Genomic DNA, 17,123 nt, shown 5'->3' on the forward strand with positions numbered 1-17,123 from the left:
CCTACATTGCTTAACACTCTTCTTTAAGCCGAAGCTTACATATGCCTTTGGAATGTAAATCAAATGGCTGTTATTGTAACTTCAGAAAGAAAAAAAAAATTAAAATCTAAATCATTGATTTTTTATCAAGGGTTGTGATGGTGAATGCAGTAAATTTTGATTGCACCAAATCCATTTCCATGTTTATGCTGATACTGTGACTGCATAATGACACTTATAACTTTTACTATAGATGCACTGTAGGTAACTATGTTAATTTTATAACCAAATCCAAAATATCTTGATATATACTTACACTCTAATCATTTTGCAGCCGTAACACAGCTCAGAAGCAGTGGGACGAAACTCTTGTACTTGTTCTTGGTGGAATAGCACGGATATTGCGATTGTTCTTTCCTTTTTTCACAAGTTTAAGTAACTTTTGGTCTGGTACGTTCATTATTTTTATTTGATTTATCAGCTAGTTTCGTTTGGTGTAATGTGCAAGTAATGCTGATTTAATTTGGCCCTGTGTAGGTTGGGAATCATTGCTTCAATTTGTGGAGAATAGCATTTTAAATGGTAGTAAAGAAGTAGCACTTGCTGCAATTAATTGTTTGCAGACAAATGTTAACTCCCATTCGTTGAAGGTAGTGACAATGATATGAATTAAAGCTTATATTGTGTTTGTAGATGGAAAATAGGCTGCTTCCCTGACGCGCCTTTTATCTTTAACATTAGCCATTTTGACTTTTTATTTGTTAAAATTCAGTGTATGTTTTAATTATTCATTGATTGTGCAACATCCTAGGCTAATTGTTAGTAGTCCTAGTCAATACAATTTCTTAGGCATTGAATGTAATTATTGCAGCATCATTATAAATAAAAAGGTGTGTGATCTCATTAGAGACACAAGAAACACAAAAATCACATATTTTTACATGGTATCGTAGCAGGTTCTGAGTCTGCGACCCGTCTGTGTTTCACTACCGCTGCAGGCGGCGGCAAATGCCGCTGGCAGCACCACCACCTTTTTCAGTCCTTCAATTTTTTGGCTTCATACAGTCATCTGTCACCATCAACTACGGCTGCAGCCACAGCTGGCCTCAAAAGCACCGCCTTCACTATGTTTTTCCAGTGATCTTTTTTTTCTTTCAAACACAGTTGTGCTTTACACCAGTTGTCACTATTTTATTCCTTTTTTTTTACTCTGTTACAGCTGTGCCAACACCAGCTGCCCCTTTTCTAGTGCGCATCCAAAACCAGCAAACACCGCCGCGCAATTCTTCGGAGAGCACGACGGTGCTTTTCCCGTAGCCAACCAACATTGGACACGCTGTCACGCGCGTCCTTCTTCTCTATATATGGGTCCCACGCGCCTCCACCAAATCCGTGTGTGAGAATGCATGCACCTGTCTCCGACACCCTTCTACAGATCTTTTCATGATATGATTTTTCAGTAACCTTCATTTTTCAACTCTTCGTTCCGCATTGTATATGCTGTAGTGAGAATTTAGTTTCAAGGACAAGATACCATTTGCTCAGACAATCATTTTATTCCTACCGAAATCAACCCAGTGGTGACTTTATTCCCACATATAAATCATATTAGTGGCGCCTTTTATTCCCATTGGCGATCAATCTGGTGGTGACTCTATTCCCACTAACGATCAATCCGGTGGTGACTCTATTCCCACATATGAATCATATTAGTGGCGTGTTTTATTCCCACCAATGATCAATTCAGTGGTGACTCTTTCACACATGAATCATTAATGGTGTCTTCTCTTTTCAAACTAGTCTAACAATAGTCAAAATTAGTTTTTTTTTTGTGACAAAATATTTTGATGTAACAAGCTTAAAGTATATTAAGCTTTAGCTTGAGGGGGGTGTTAAAATTCAATGTATGTTTAATTATTCCTTGATTGTGCAACATCCTAGGCTAATTGTTAGTAGTCCTAGTCAATACAATTTCCTTGACATTGAATGTAATTATTGCAGCATCATTATAAATAGGAAGGTGTGTGATCTCATTAGAGATACAAAAAAACACAAAAATCACATATCTTTACACATCAATGAACAAATATAAGAAAGCAGTACTAGTTGAAGTATATACTCATTTAAGTACTGACTGAAGTTCATGAATTAGGGAAATATGCCGATGCCTTACCTGATTTCAGTGATTGATGTTTATGAGCTTGTTCTGAAAAAGCCATCCAGTTACAGTGACAAGGTGAAGCAGGAGATTCTGCATGGTCTTGGTAAAGTATTGGTTTTCATTTTATTATGTTAAAGGAGAATAGTCATGCCTTTAAGTTTCTACTTCCACCACAGTCAAGTTAGCTTCAGATAGTGATAGTTACACGAGGCTGATTTCACTAAAAAATTTGAATGTCTATCAGGAGAGATTTACGTGCAGGCTAAAGGATCATTCAATGATGTCATATACACACAGTTGATAGCAATCATAGGTTTGGCTGTGAAGAAAGCCATGATAACAAATGATAACTTTGAAATGGAATTTGTAAGTCCATATTTTAATAGCTTTTTCTTTCATTTGGTACTGCTATTGTTATGTTCAATGCTTTTTCATCAATGCCAGGAAATATGTAGCAACCAGCACATTACAATTACCCCATGTATATTACTTTTCAGAATACATAGTATTATAAAGTTGTGAACTTAATGTTTTGTTAACTTGGAAAAGAAAAGTAACTATGCAATCAAATGCTGTTGTCACTAAATTTTAACTGCTAACCAATGATTTACTCGTCGGTAACAAGATGTTGCCAGGTTTTTACTTTTCACTTCATTGGCATCCTCATAATGCTTTATACCCACTTAGCAGCAGAGGAAGCAGTTGTCATAAGAACAAAAGTTGGAGTTGTAACTTGGTAGTATCATGAGGCATTTTTCACCTTCATATTTAGTTCAATGAACAGTTGAAGTGAGGGAAATAAGTTTAATATCCAGTCTACAGCAATTATTATTTTAGAGAAATTCCATAATTTTTCTAAGCAGGGCCATTTATTATTAATTTTCATCATGTCAACTTATTTATGTCCCAAGTGACTTTTTTTTGAAGTTTTGGTGTGCAAGACATTGCTTCCTGAAATTTGCTTTTCCTTTAAGAAGAATCATGCTGTACAATTCAAAGAACCTATTTTGTAATTGTAGTAGAATTATCATTTTTAAGTTGAAACATTTTCATGAATGCGGTGCTCCGATTTTCTAGGGTAATGTCCCACCTGTGCTACGGACTATACTAGAAATGTTACCGCTGTTAGGTCCAACTGAAGCAACTTCTTCCATGTGGCCTGTTCTTCTTCGAGAGTTTCTGCAATATCTTCCTAGACAGGATACCCATTTACAGAATGAGGATGGAAAAATAGATCAAGCAAGAGGTTTGGATTTTATCCAGGCATGAAAGTATCTGGTTGATTCTGAGTTAGTTCAATTTTACCTTTTGATCATGATGTAAAACCTCTGCTCATATGTGTAGATTCTCCGGTGAACTATGAAGCACCTAATGGCACCACTCCAATATCACGTGATAAAGTAGCAGCATCTCCAGGTTCTGAGTCAACTGCAGCTATAAATGCAGGCACTCCTAGTTATATATTTGCAGAGAAGCTAGTTCCTTTGTTGGTAGATCTATTCCTGCAGGCACCTACAGCTGAAAAGTATATTGTATACCCTGAAATTATTCAAAGCCTGGGAAGGTAGTAGTTGCTCTTGATTAATTTTAATTGTTTTCTGCTACTACACTGTTAATGGTAAACAGGATAGCTTGCATATGGTTTGGAGAGTGTTTTATAAAAAAGTTAGTTGAAAAGATTTATATAAAGTAGTCAGGAAAAGGCTGAGATTGTGTTTCTATGAAGAGTCATTCAGGCAGAGTTCATAGGTACTGTAGCTACAAACATCAGGTGTTGCGTGTTTTAATCGAAAATCAGGGCAAAGAAAAATGACTTGACATGGTAAGCTTGGGATGAATGCTAACTGCGGAAGTTCGTCTATTCTCTTATAAGCTTAGGAAGATGTGTGATCACAGAATTTTCTTTCTTTTATCACATTTATTTATTTATACTGCACATAGTACTTCAATCACTTTTGTTCTATTGAAGGGTTACTTTCTTGAATTTTTAGTGGCTTCCAAACCTTAATCATTGAGAGACAGAAATAGTATCAGAAAATAAATTATGAATTTGAAGAATGTGTATTCCTTGTCAAAAAGAAGAATGTATATTCTTATTGGTGAATTTTCAGGAGCAGAGAGCACTCAAATTTATAGATGAGATGATAGGGACTTGGGTATTACAGGGTGTCCAAGTCTCACATCAAGTAACATGGGATGCTTTGTGAAGTATTTATGAGGATTGATTCTTCACTCTTAACTAGTAAGGGTGAAACACCAAGCCACTTAAATACTACATTGAGCATCCCATACTACATTACTACTTGATGTAGAACCTGGACATCCCATAATACCCAAGTCCCTACCATAGCATTGCCCCTGAGAGTCTACATATCGGCGATTGCACTCTACGCTACTTTACTCGGCCTTTCCAATCAACCCATCTGTGGGTAGCCCTTTCCTAGCAACCAGCATTGATACCAATTGATAAGACTTGAGGAAAATGTTGAATTGCTTGACTAGCTCTCATCACTTTGTATTTATAATGATAATTGTACAAAGCGAACCCAGTGCTTATGCCATTATGGAGATTAAAATCTAATTACATTAGAGTTGTATACATGGAAAATGGAAATAAGGAATATTTATATAGAAAAGAAAATAAGATAATATCTCAGAAACATAAATCAAATATTCTAGTGATTACACTATATCTCAACATCAAAGCACTTTGGGAACCCTTCCGTAAAAGCTACCTATTTGAGCAATAAATACTTTTTTGCTTGTAGATCACAACTATTAGTTCTGGATTATTGTACATTATAAAATATTATGATCTGTACGCCCTCGGTGAAAGAGATTTAAGATTGAGAGAGGGAAACAGAAAGCTATTATTTCAACTCTTCACCAGGAACCTCTGAAGTAGCTCTCCTAAAAGTTGATAGCTGTGAACTTTTTACATTTTGATCGGCTCTTATCCTTTTTTGCTATAAAATAAAATATGGTTCTTAGCATATTTCAAGTAAGAAAGTTGAAGCTAATCAAAAGGGAAGTTGACCCATATGGCTCTAAGATAGGATACAGGGAGAAGATAGAGGTGGGAAAGTTACTGAAGGATAGTGAGGGAGAGTGAAGGAATCTCTTGAATACTGTGTTACCTTATTTCAGTTTTAGTCTTTATAATGTATTTTAAGTCTACCCTGCTCTTACTGCTAACATATTGGTATCGTTTTTTCACTCTAGCAACGATAGAGTATGTATGTTTACACCTACTGAGAGTGTTTTTATTCATTTTCTAACTGACTCTATTGCATTGAGGGTATTCACCATTTTGGTATGTGCATAATATTTTCCTTTTTGTCTATAGATTTGTGATTATTGTGCAATTATACTATTATGTTGTTTTTCAGATGTATGACAACAAGACGAGACAATCCAGATAGTGCACTTTGGAGGTTAGCAGTTGAAGCATTCAATCGTGTTCTTGTTGACTTTGTCCTCAAAACAACAAATGGTGGTCCAGATTCGGGCATTACTAAACCTGTCAGAACACGTATATGGAAAGAAATTGCTGATGTTTATGAAATATTCCTTGTTGGATACTGTGGACGAGCTCTTTCTTCAAATTCTCTCTCGGCGGTGGTTTTAGAGGCTGATGAGTCCCTTGAGATGACTATCTTAAATATTCTTGGCGACGCTGTCCTCAAGTTGCCCATTGACACCCCTATGGATGTAAGTTTTTAATCAATAAATAATATTGTTAACTATAATTGGTGCACCATGAAGTTTGCATGTACATGCGCATCTAATGCATTACTGGTAGTTATTATTAAAGTAAACAAGGCTTGATGGATGTAGGAATTCGGTCATATGGTATGTGGCTAGTTTACACCCGAGCTTGATCAAAGTTGATCTGGCTGCAGGATGAAAAAACTCCCGATTTACCATGACAATGGTCAGGGATATGTATTACGTCGCCCTATTTTCTTGCCAGCATGTAAGATACTTTGCATTGAAGAACCCAATATGGATTCCTTGGTATTTATCGATACATGAAACTAAGAGTTATTAAGATCTACCTACACATCAGTAGTTTTCAACTTACAGTTAGACCTAGTAGGAGGGTGTACATCAGGAAGGGTGATTAAAGGATTGGGGAACCAACCCAACTAATAACGGTGGAGGAAGAGAGGAAATTCCATCTAGGAAATAACAGATGTTTGCATGGCAGGGAGAGGTAGAGGGAACAAATCAAGAAAGGGGAGTTATATGTTGGGAGAGGGAGATAAATATGAACGTGGTGATCTTGGGGAGTAAGGAAATTACCTAATGAGCATTTGGCAGGGTTTTCTCTTGAATGGCCTGTAGTATCTTCTCTTTTTCTGTTTTGAGGAATTACAGAATACTACTACTGTATTAAGGAGCTATCAGGTTCCTCAATCACTCACCCATACCGTAAAAATAAATATGGAAATTTTCAAGAGTTCTTAAATTAACATGTAAATTATTGATTATTAATAGTTCTTAAATTTCCTTGTTGGAGTTAGCTCTATTTCTGAACAATGTCCCGCCCCTTACTGTGCATGACTTATTGTGAGTAATAATTTTGTTAATGATCAACATTTTTCCTGACATCAAAGTTGTTTGCTCTTTATGCTGCAAAAATCACCTGGCTGAATGGACTTGTTGTGAGCTTTTGTTGCCTTTCACATTATATAAACCAATGAAAATGCCATTAGCATGAGGTTTCGGTGCAAAATTTACTTTTCCTATCTAATACTGTGTTCTCAGGTTGTGGAGCGACTGGTTTCCACATTGGACCGTTGTGCATCACGCACATGCTCATTACCTGTTGAGACTGTAGAGCTCATGCCTCCACATTGCAGCAGATTTTCCTTGACTTGTTTACAGAAGTTATTTTCTTTGAGCAGGTGCCGTCCTTTGAAGGCTTGTCAATCATATTAATAAATTTTCAATTTCTCACACTTTGAGCGTATATAATTATTTACTTGATTACAATTTACTTTGGGAAGCTCAAAATGATCTTATATGAGATAGTGTTGATGTCATGGATGCTTTTGCTATCTAACTTTTATGTACATTGTATATAATTACTTGCTCGGTCTGTGACTTTTTTTTCTTATGATCCGTTATTTATGTACTTTCGTCCGAAGAGAAATGTTCCAAATCCAATTTGTTACATATTTTATGCATGTTCATTTTCAGTATATTTTAGGTTCCTGGTTAGTTATTTGAGTAACACTGTTTCGGGACCTGAACAGAGGCCTTATTCAATTATCAAAATTTCCAATGATGAGAACAACTCACCCTAGCTAAAAAAGGACCATGCCATCCATTGCAGATTTTTTTCTCTTACTTTTTAAATTTTTTATACTCTGAATTTGTCCAGCTTTGTTTTCTTCTCTCTCTTCACCTTTTAGGTTCCACTATATATGATCTTATTGTAATGTTGACCATTTTGATATAACGTTTTCAGTTACTCTAATGAAATCAATTGGAATACGATGAGATCTGAAGTCAGCAAAATCTCAATTACGGTGCTTATGAACAGATGTGAATACATCTTGAGCAGGTTTCTGACAGATGAAAATGGCTTAGGTGAGCTTCTTCGTTGATGAGAGAGTATTTACATGGATAATCTTTATTTCATCTCCCTTTTCCGGCTTAATTATTTTCTTTTTCCTGCAGGGGAGTATCCATTACCGAAAGCAAGACTTGAAGAAATTATTTATGTACTCCAAGAACTGGCATGTCTTGTAATTCATCCAGACGTGCCATCTGTTCTCCCCTTGCACCCATGCTTGAGAACTGACCTAGCAGAGGACAAGGAGAAGCATGGGAACCGTTCCCATTTGTTTGTGCTTTTACCTTCCTTTTGTGAGCTTGTTACATCAAGGTAAAGTAAATATGTTGGGTGAACTCTGGTTTTGGGTGAACTATATATATTGTTTTGGTTCCCGTAAAGTTATAAATGTAGATTTAATATATTCAATAATCACTAATGTTTATAAATTTAGATTTAATAGTATTCAATAATCACTAATGTTTAGTATCTAACAAGTATATCAGATGTGATTAAAATACTCGAAGGTGGTGGAGCAATCTCAAAACTTTCCACGAAGCACAATTTAGTATTGAAACCGCGGTGGAAATAAAATTATCACGTCCTCAAGCACTGTTGACGAGAAAATAAGGAAGCTACAAAGTGTAGCTTGTGTGCTACCGACGTAAAACCAAACAGTCTATTATAAGTTTTCCAATCAAAACTACAATTATAATCTTAGGATGGATTTTAACTTTTTAGTAAAAAGTAGTGAATGTAGATTTTTCTTTTTCATCACCTACTCTTTTTTTGGTTTTAAATCTTGTTCTTTTGATGGACAGAGAAATAAGAATACGGGAGCTGGTGCAAGTACTGCTTCGACTAGTCTCCAAGGAATTGTGGCTGGAAAAGCTCAGCTTAGCGTGTGAAAAATACACATCCAGATAAACCCACTATCAAAGTCGAGTTCTTCGACTTTTTAAGCTTATGCAAAGCTTAGGTTTTTTGCCCCACTTCATATACTTGGCTGGGATTGTATATTTTCTGTATATTTGACTAGAATCGCCTAGAGCTGTCACAAATTATGGTCGGCCGTTCTTTCTCAGCTCCATCAAGCACGTGCCCATTATTGGCCTACCTGAAATTGTTCGATGGATCAAAGTTTTCCATGTACTCCATTTCTTCCAGGCTCGAAAACCTCATTTGGAGCCAAACATCGAGAACCGTAAATTGGGAAAACATTTGTGCAGGTTACTGAAATATGTGTGGTTGAACAACCAGGTGTTATGAAGACTGGAACACTGAAAGGAGCCAAAAAAACCATCCATATTTATTCGCTTGACAATTTTGTTGTACCCCAATCACAGTGTGAAGTATGAGTGATGTAGAATCCAGGTTTTTTTAGAAAATCATGCTGTTTTTAAATATACCAACAGTTCTTGCTACTGACAATGGTCAAAGATATGTAAAATATCGGATTGGTTTCAGACTGATCAACGAACTGGCATTACATTACCGAGTTCTTTGAGTTACAAGATCTTCTGCGGAGGAATAGTTTGATCCTTATTTGCAGCTATTGAGAAATGTCTTGTAGGATGGTTAAATATTGTAAGTAACATTGGCGTTCTCAAATTTATTGTTTCAAAAACTACACTTGAATTATGATGGTTATCGTTTGAAGAATAACCATTAGTAATTCTAGCAATGCTGCTAAACCACAAGTCTCTATACATTTGTTATTTATAGAACTGTGATTGCACAAGTCTCTATACATTTGTTATTTATAGAACTGTGATTGCAATTTGAATATATACGCAGTGAATACAGGATTGATTATCTCAAATAATCAGCTAATCTGATGTGGATCCACATTCCCTTGCCTTATTCTTTTACAAATGATTTTTTATAAGCTAATCAAATGATTTTTTTTGTAGAAAAAATTTACACTAGTACAACCAAAAACATTAAAAATAATTTCTTTAAAAAAAGTATTTTATCTGCACATAATCTTAATACAATAATTGCAGTTTAAGATCCTGCAGCAATTATAGGAAATTCATGTGCAAATCGCATATACTACAATTGTAATTACTGTAATGTAATAGAATTACTCTCGTATAAAATTCTACTAAAATGTTCAATATAATTTTAGTTATTGTATTCTAAACAAATAATATTACTTACAACTTAATGTAATTTAAAGTAAGGTCATTCTAACAAACATTCCATGGTTATTTTGATTTGTTTATTTATTTATAATTTTATCTATAATGTGTGTAAAAGACTACCTTTTGTAAAAGGAAAACAAAATGCAAACTTCCGTTTTTAAGAGTGCGTAGTCTGTTTTGTAACTCAGATTTTTCATTACAATAAAAGCAAGTAAAAGTGAAGCATAAGCAGGAAAGCATAAGCATTAACTAATATACACATATACTAAACAGTAGTATTAGCTAGCTAGATAGCAAGTACTAGTTATTATTGTTTTGGTTAAGCCTAGCTGCGGCTGCCACTGATGCAGAGACGCCTCCAGGATGAGTAGTGAGATACGGATCATTTCTCATTTCTGCGCCCGTCACTCCTTCAGCATCTCTCCTCGTCGCTGCTCTATCCGCTGGTAACTTCGATGTCGCATCCTACACCATAAGTAAATTATCAAATTCTTTTGTGCGCAAAGGCAATAACTGAAATTCAAGTGCTGATGGTTTAATTAATTTGCGTACCGCGAGAACATCAGCGAGTTTTGTCTTGTCTTCGTCCTTTGTTGTTCGAGCATTGAGAGTTGCGGCTGATTGCGCCGCCGCGGCAACACCTCCAGGGACAATGTTGGTGCGTCCGGTGGCTCTGACTTCGGCTGCTTGAATTGCAGCTGCATCGCTCCACTCAACGGCTTTATTTCCGGCTGTCAAAACCGTTGCTTCGAGTGCTTCTCCTATTGTTATCCCTCTACCAGCTCCAGTTCCCGTCTCTTCAACTAGAGAAGCTGTTGCCATCGTATTCATTGCTCCCTTTTGACTAAATTGTCCCACTACCTGTGAGTAATTTAATAGTCATTCCTGTTATATTTGTTTAAGTACAACTTGTTGATCAAAATGCAAAATTTCCATAGATTTTCCTTGCTTATGCATTCTGAGCCATGCATCACAATCTTATAATTACAGTATTGCCTAAAAGTTGTTCACTACAAAAGTAGAGTTCACCGAGAAAATAGTATTACTAAAAAGTTAATAGCAATTACAATTAGGTTTTAATTGAATATTTATATATTTGGTTAATTAAAGTATCCTTGGATACTTAATACCAGCATCGTTAAAAAATAGATTGAAAAATAGCTGTATATGTTATGTCATATCATAAAGATTTAATATATATATATACCTCAACTAATTTACCAGTTTTCCTTTCCTTTTCGTCTACTTTGTGAAGAACCTATGAAACCAATTAACCAATTAATAATAACTTTTTTGACAAAATCAATTAATGATTATTAAAAAAAAAATTATCCTGCTAAAAAAAATTGAATAAAAAACGAGTAATTTTTATTGTTTGATATGTACATAGGGAGTGTTCATGAATTGAGTAGAGGTATTGTTTGAAAGTAGTTTTTTTTAACCAAAATCAATCCAAATATATTTAATATTATATATACAAAAATAATTATTTAAAACAAAAGGTGCGGGTTTCTTAGCATACGAAATAAGAACCTGTCCACCGATGGACTCCGAGATAACTTTATTCCCCGAATCATCTGTCTCATCAGTTACACTGACACCACCATCGGCAGCAACTTCACTCACATCATCATGCCCAACAATTCCATCTCTTTCATTTTTCATTGCCGCCGACATCATCACAGATGCGGCACCACCCTTTTGGGTCTTCCCTAACGTCTCTGTCTCCGCCTTCTGCATCATCGCAGCGTCCACCGGCGCCACCGTCCTTCTTCCAATATCTCCCTGTACGTTGAATACATCTCCGTACTTTATTCCTTCTTCATCCCTCCGAGGCTGTTCCTGACTCATCTTTTTTCGATTGATATATAACTTGTTTTCTGTTTTATGGTGTTGAGTGCGATTTATTTGCTAAGGTGAGATTATTATATACGTGCATGGAGCGCCATGCACTGATGGTGTTGACACGTGACAAAGGTTTGAGAGAAACACGGATGAGTATGTAAAAAACACTTGGCGAAAAAAGGGGACTTGTTTATGTACCTCAGCCGTTGGTTCTTTTACCTTTGTTTGACAAAGCAAAGACATGTATCCTCTAGAGACCTACCGTCTAACACTACGCGGTGATTTTTTATCTAAGGAAAATGTCTAACTTATTTAAGATCCAATTATTTTTGTCAAAACATTTGATGTAAATTTATATTGGAGATAAATAGATTGACGTGATAGAATATATGATATATTGAAAATGTGATATAAAATAAAATATTAAATAGATGTACAGAAATTAATATTATATATATCATCTTTAGATATTTTGATATTATTTTTTTCACAGAATTAAAACAATCATGAGACCTACGTCTATATTATATATATATATATATATATTATATTATTTTCTCTATTTTTCTTTCTTAAAAGTGTATAAAGGTGTAGAGATATCTATCAAATTTTTTTCAAATTAAAATATCCGTTCGAGGAATTAAAAGTGTCTCTATAAGTAATGATGGGGATAAATATTTATTTTATGTACATAAAGTGTTTGATTTCGGATAATTGTCTTAAGAAACGCATCTTTAAAAAAGATAATGTAGCTGATGAAAAAAGGTTTTGACAAATTTTTAGTAGGAAAAGATTTAAAAGGATTTATATGTTTCAAATACTTTATTTATACATTTGGTCACCTTATAATTTTAAAGTAGCTGGTGTAAAAGCTTGTTTCCGTGGATTTATAGTTCATAATGTTTTCCAATACGTTTGTCAAAAGAATGTATTGGGTTTTTATTGATGACCATGGACGATTATAATTGGTTGAGAAAAAGAAAAGGAGGAAAAGAAAAAAAAATTAGTGTTGTTTGTTTCCATTGTTCCAAAATATGTGAAATTACACGTATGGAGCATGGCAATACCAAAAACAAAAAAAAAAAAGAAAAAAGTAGAAACGTTATAATGTGCTAAGCTGTAAAAAGAAATAATTATTCATTATTACTTTTTTTTTTCGTCAAAACATTAACTATTTTCTTGGAAAAGAATATATGTATTAAGTAATATGTGATGTATTGGTTGAGAACAATAGTGTCACATTACTAAGCACACTATTATTAGCATCATCTACTATGTACGTTTAATTGGGTGGGTTCAGGTATCGATGAATCAAGAATTGAAATCCGCACTCGGCAATTTTTATCCACTTAAAACCAATTAAGATATCCATTTATGCATTCAACCGACCCGATCCATCTGTTTGCGGGCAGTTTGCTGCGGGTTGCTCGATTTCTGAGTGGGTTGATTTTTATGTCCACCCCTATTTATAGGTACCTCTATTGCGAACTGAACAACCAATTATAATCATCCATGGTCATCATCAACGACCTTTAGTCTCTCTAATATTAATAATATTTCTTTCGATATTAAATATAAGAGAAAATAAATTAATAAAAATAAATATAATAATTCAAGCTTTATTTAACTTTTTTTATTTATCTTATATTAAAAATGAATTATATTTTTGTATTTACATGGGTATATGAAGTTATTTATATATGCCACTAATTGATTTTTGTTTTTCCTTAAATTATTTATGTATGTAGGAGTATCATCATAAAATTTTTGAATACGTAACGTAAGGACGAATGATCCAGTGGTCTGGTGTCTCAGTCTGACACTATAACTCAACCGTAAATGAATTGTGCGTTGAAATGCAAAATGCAAAGTGAGGCACTCCCACTCTAAAATTCCAATTCTAATATCCTCTAACATTACAAATTTCATCTTCAAATGGCGCCAAGACGACGTCCCTTGAAGGTCGTTTCACATTCACCTTATTTCTTCTCTTCTCTGTTCTCATCAATTGAATTGAATTGAATTGAATTGAATTGAATTGTGATTCTGATTAACAGAAGGGAGAGCGACGAATGGACGCAGCTCTCGACGCCATGGCACCTTTCGGTTTCCCTAATAAACTCGTCCGTCAAACCGTTGACCAACTACTCACAGTTTCGTCGTTTCCGTTCCTTTCTCCAACAAAACCTTAATTATTAATTAACTTCTAATTTCGTTTCACTCTCATTAACTAATTCATGCTTAATTCCATTGTTTCAGGTTTATGGCGGCAACGATGGTTGGGTCTTCATCGAAGATTCCGCTTACACTCTTCTCATCAATACCCTGCTTGAACAACAACAAGATCAGGTAACTCTAACTCACTCTCTTGCTTTTGCTTATCCTCTAAGCAACTCACACACACCTATGCATTCAGGCATTAAAACAATTATATCTATTAAAACAATTTAATTGAGTAAACAACTATTTTGGTTCCTAAATGTGTGAGGTGTAGTTCAATGCATCAAAATTACAAACACTCAAAAGTGTCACTTTTATTAGTCATTTTGGTCATAGAATTTATTTTTAGGTTGTCAATTTAGTCCTCCAATGTATTTTTCATTAGTCAATTTAGTCCTCCAATGTATTTTTCATTAGTCAATTTAGTCCTCCAATGTATTTTTCATTAGTCAATTTAGTCCATAAAGTTACTAACAAAAGAGGCACTAGACATGTATTTGCAATTTCGATATGGACTATAGTGACAACACCTCACACATTTAGAGATCAAAATGGTTGTTTGCTCATTTAATTTTTAAAATCTCAATGATTAATATAATTTGTAGGAATTTTTTTTAAGCACTATTTACAAAGATCCAATAATATTTTTTTGATAAACAAATGTTAGTTGGTAGAATCTAATTATGTTAGTAACTAGAGTCCATAATGTGGTGTGGGCTCATATTTCATGTATAGAGGTGATTATTATATTCAAATAAGTGATGAAGATCTAATGGTTCTTTCCTTTGTTGTTTGGCTTTATTGCGTTTATGCTTTATTCAGATGACCTGCAAAGGTCATGCTTTTTTCCAAGTTACAGATGTCTTGTATTGTAACTCAGAACTTTAAGTTTTTCTGCAAGAAATTGACCTATGTCTTTTGGTGGGGTACATTAATGTTTTATGTGCAGGTCTATATCTTGAATTCCTTCATGTTTCCTTCTTTAAATTATCCCCATTCCCTTTTTAAGAAAGACTATTAACTCCAACCTCCAAGTATGGTTGATCAACAGTTATAATTTTGAGAAATTCATAAACTACTTTGACAATGCTTGAGAGGCTAATTGAAATTTGCTCAAGTACTCCAATGAAATTTCTTATCTTTTGGAAAGTGTGCCTCATGAAAATCCACTACTAGCTCCTTGACCTATTGGCCTGTATACCTTATAGAATTATGATGAATAATGTCCTGTTTTGTGCTCTTGTGTTGCTTTGCGTGAAGGATTGTTTGATAGAGGATAATCCAGGAAATGGTCCCAATGAAGCATCACCTGCTGGCTGCTCAAACAGAGCCCTTGTACCATGCTCTAACACCGAAGCTTCAAATGATGCACCGTTAACTAATCAGGCTGTTGACGCTATATCTGCAACCAGTGAAACTGGTAATCAGCTTACCATTGTGGCTGTGGACACCGCAACAGCTACAAGTAAAACTGTTGACGAACCCCCCATAAAGCCCATCAGCGTCAACACTTCAGAAGCCACCATCCAATCTAGTAATCATCCTTCCGCTAAGGCTGTAGACACTGTATCAGCAACCAATGAAATTGACAACCAAGCTCTTGTCAAGGCTATTAAAGACATTGTATCAACAGACATTGAATGTGGTAATCAACTTCCCATCCTTGTTAGTTCATTTTAGAATACACCATCAATTTAGTCCTTAAACTATTACTCTTTCACCAATTTAGTCCCTATAGTCTATAAAAATAACAAGTAGTCCTTGGAGTAAATGAAATCCGTCATTTTAGTCATTTTAGTCATTTTAGTCCCTTACATCTTAATGAATGAGACTAAATTGACGGATTTTATATTCTTTATGAACTACTTATTATGCTTATATAGTTTAAGGATTAAATTGGAGATAGAGTGATACTTTAGAGACTAACTTGATTTATTCGTTCATTTTAAAAAGTTTTGAAGCTTAACTTGTGCATCTTGTATACTACTATCATCCCTCCTGCAGTACTTCCTCAGAGAAAGTCCTCACAACCTATGGGGAGGCTTTATCACAAGAGGCGCAGACCTTGCCATGGTTGGATTTCTAGTGATGGTGATGATGAAGAAGAGCTAATAGAACTACCTAATAAGATAGTGAATAATGGGGTCAATTAGGTTAAACAGAGCAGGATATTAAATGTAAGTAGTTTAAGAGACGCATCAAACTAGCACCAAAGTTTGGAAAATGTGTTAATGTGGAAATGCTTTTAATTAGTGTTAACAGAGCAAGATATTGATGTTTAGGAGTATGGTTTAACAACAATACTTGTATTGGGAAGTTAATTACACTATATAAACTTTTGGGTTTTCTTTATTACAGTTTTTTTTTTGTTAAGTTTTTGGTGGATAAATTGTTATGAGTTATTTGATGAGCATTGTATTTTTATGTGACAAAACTTAAATCTATCAACTTGTACTTACATACAGATTACATGTATGTTGAAATTATATTTTCGCCCAATATGACGTGCCATCCATTTTACATTCTACTAGTACTATTAATTTGACTCTTGTAGATTAACAGAATCCTAAGAAATCTTGAAGGAATATGCCAAGTAAAACCTAGATAACATTTGTTAAATATTTGTGGAGTTGACTTCCGTTTTTTTTATAACAGGAGTTGACTTCCTTTTAATCACATTATTGATATCACACACGTATTATATTTTAATTTAATCATTAAATATTTTTATTTTTGTAGTCTTAGTAGTTGAGCCGTTAAGGTTTTTAAAATTACATTTTTATTATAATATAGTATCACAGAGCTTCAATTGTTTAATATAATAGTAAAAAGATATGTTTTAGATTTGTAGGTTACATTTCGAGTCTAATTAGTGTCACTGGAACCTTTATTGAGTTTTAAGGTATTTCCTGTAGTGTCATAAGTGGAATATACAACCTCTGTTATTGCATTACTGGAAAAAGTATATGAAAAAGTCAAAGACATAGTGTTTAACAAAAAGACTTTGAAATACAATATGCATGTTGTTTATTTGAGTTTAAAGGTATTTTAGGACAACACGTCATTTGTGTTCTTAAGCTCACGGGTAAAAGAGTCATTTCCTTCTTATTATATTTTGTCAAGATGGAGGAAAGATATTAAGAGGAGACATACACTTACTAAATGTGGTTTTGATCATGCCGAAAATGTAGAATTGCGTGTTGGTAAA

General features: G+C 34.5%; 3 protein-coding genes across 6 annotated transcripts in view; 2 read left to right on the plus strand and 1 right to left on the minus strand.

The window, feature by feature from the left end:
• The window catches only part of LOC101491023 (uncharacterized), a 36,433-nt gene extending 26,942 nt beyond the window's left edge, over window positions 1-9,491 (plus strand). For all 3 annotated transcript variants that reach the window (XM_012714473.3, XM_012714474.3, XM_004495721.4), the window contains exons 34-44: window positions 314-429; window positions 517-629; window positions 2,132-2,243; window positions 2,385-2,506; window positions 3,218-3,386; window positions 3,485-3,704; window positions 5,530-5,851; window positions 6,911-7,050; window positions 7,617-7,738; window positions 7,829-8,036; window positions 8,525-9,491. In XM_012714473.3, the coding sequence (XP_012569927.1) occupies window positions 314-429; window positions 517-629; window positions 2,132-2,243; window positions 2,385-2,506; window positions 3,218-3,386; window positions 3,485-3,704; window positions 5,530-5,851; window positions 6,911-7,050; window positions 7,617-7,738; window positions 7,829-8,036; window positions 8,525-8,630 (1,750 nt within the window). In that variant the 3' untranslated portion in view covers window positions 8,631-9,491. The remainder of the gene's footprint in view (window positions 1-313; window positions 430-516; window positions 630-2,131; window positions 2,244-2,384; window positions 2,507-3,217; window positions 3,387-3,484; window positions 3,705-5,529; window positions 5,852-6,910; window positions 7,051-7,616; window positions 7,739-7,828; window positions 8,037-8,524) is intronic.
• Window positions 9,492-10,023: 532 nt separating this feature from the next.
• LOC101490476 (late embryogenesis abundant protein D-34) lies at window positions 10,024-11,761 on the minus strand. Of its 2 annotated transcripts, XM_004495719.4 has the most exons (4): window positions 11,384-11,761; window positions 11,058-11,108; window positions 10,403-10,711; window positions 10,024-10,315 (listed from the first exon to the last, which is right to left on the minus strand). In XM_004495719.4, exons 1-4 carry the CDS (start codon window positions 11,699-11,701, stop codon window positions 10,151-10,153), a joined length of 843 nt encoding a protein of 280 aa, XP_004495776.1. In that variant the 5' UTR covers window positions 11,702-11,761; the 3' UTR covers window positions 10,024-10,150. The 2 variants fall into 2 exon arrangements, with proteins under 2 accessions (XP_004495776.1, XP_004495777.1); XM_004495720.4 differs by lacking the exon at window positions 11,058-11,108.
• Window positions 11,762-13,464: 1,703 nt separating this feature from the next.
• LOC101489937 (uncharacterized) lies at window positions 13,465-16,401 on the plus strand. The gene is made up of 5 exons (XM_004495717.4): window positions 13,465-13,657; window positions 13,753-13,848; window positions 13,955-14,044; window positions 15,176-15,560; window positions 15,920-16,401. Exons 1-5 carry the CDS (start codon window positions 13,631-13,633, stop codon window positions 16,066-16,068), a joined length of 747 nt encoding a protein of 248 aa, XP_004495774.1. The 5' UTR covers window positions 13,465-13,630; the 3' UTR covers window positions 16,069-16,401.
• The last annotated feature ends 722 nt before the right edge of the window (window positions 16,402-17,123 follow it).

Source organism: Cicer arietinum, chromosome 4 (assembly GCF_000331145.2).
Source record: "Cicer arietinum cultivar CDC Frontier isolate Library 1 chromosome 4, Cicar.CDCFrontier_v2.0, whole genome shotgun sequence".
Taxonomy (NCBI): Eukaryota; Viridiplantae; Streptophyta; class Magnoliopsida; order Fabales; family Fabaceae; genus Cicer; species Cicer arietinum.

Excerpts from the sequence above, each read along its gene's own strand:
- LOC101489937 (XM_004495717.4), top strand. The coding sequence starts at position 13,631 with ATGGCGCCAAGACGACGTCCCTTGAAG. Across the intron at positions 13,658-13,752 it reads CAAGACGACGTCCCTTGAAG|AAGGGAGAGCGACGAATGGA; the intron begins GTCGTTTCACAT and ends TCTGATTAACAG. Across the intron at positions 14,045-15,175 it reads TTGAACAACAACAAGATCAG|GATTGTTTGATAGAGGATAA; the intron begins GTAACTCTAACT and ends CTTTGCGTGAAG.
- LOC101490476 (XM_004495719.4), bottom strand. The coding sequence starts at position 11,701 with ATGAGTCAGGAACAGCCTCGGAGGGATGAAGAAGGAATAAAGTACGGA. Across the intron at positions 11,109-11,383 it reads CGGAGTCCATCGGTGGACAG|GTTCTTCACAAAGTAGACGA; the intron begins GTTCTTATTTCG and ends TTGGTTTCATAG. Across the intron at positions 10,316-10,402 it reads AACTCGCTGATGTTCTCGCG|GATGCGACATCGAAGTTACC; the intron begins GTACGCAAATTA and ends CTTATGGTGTAG.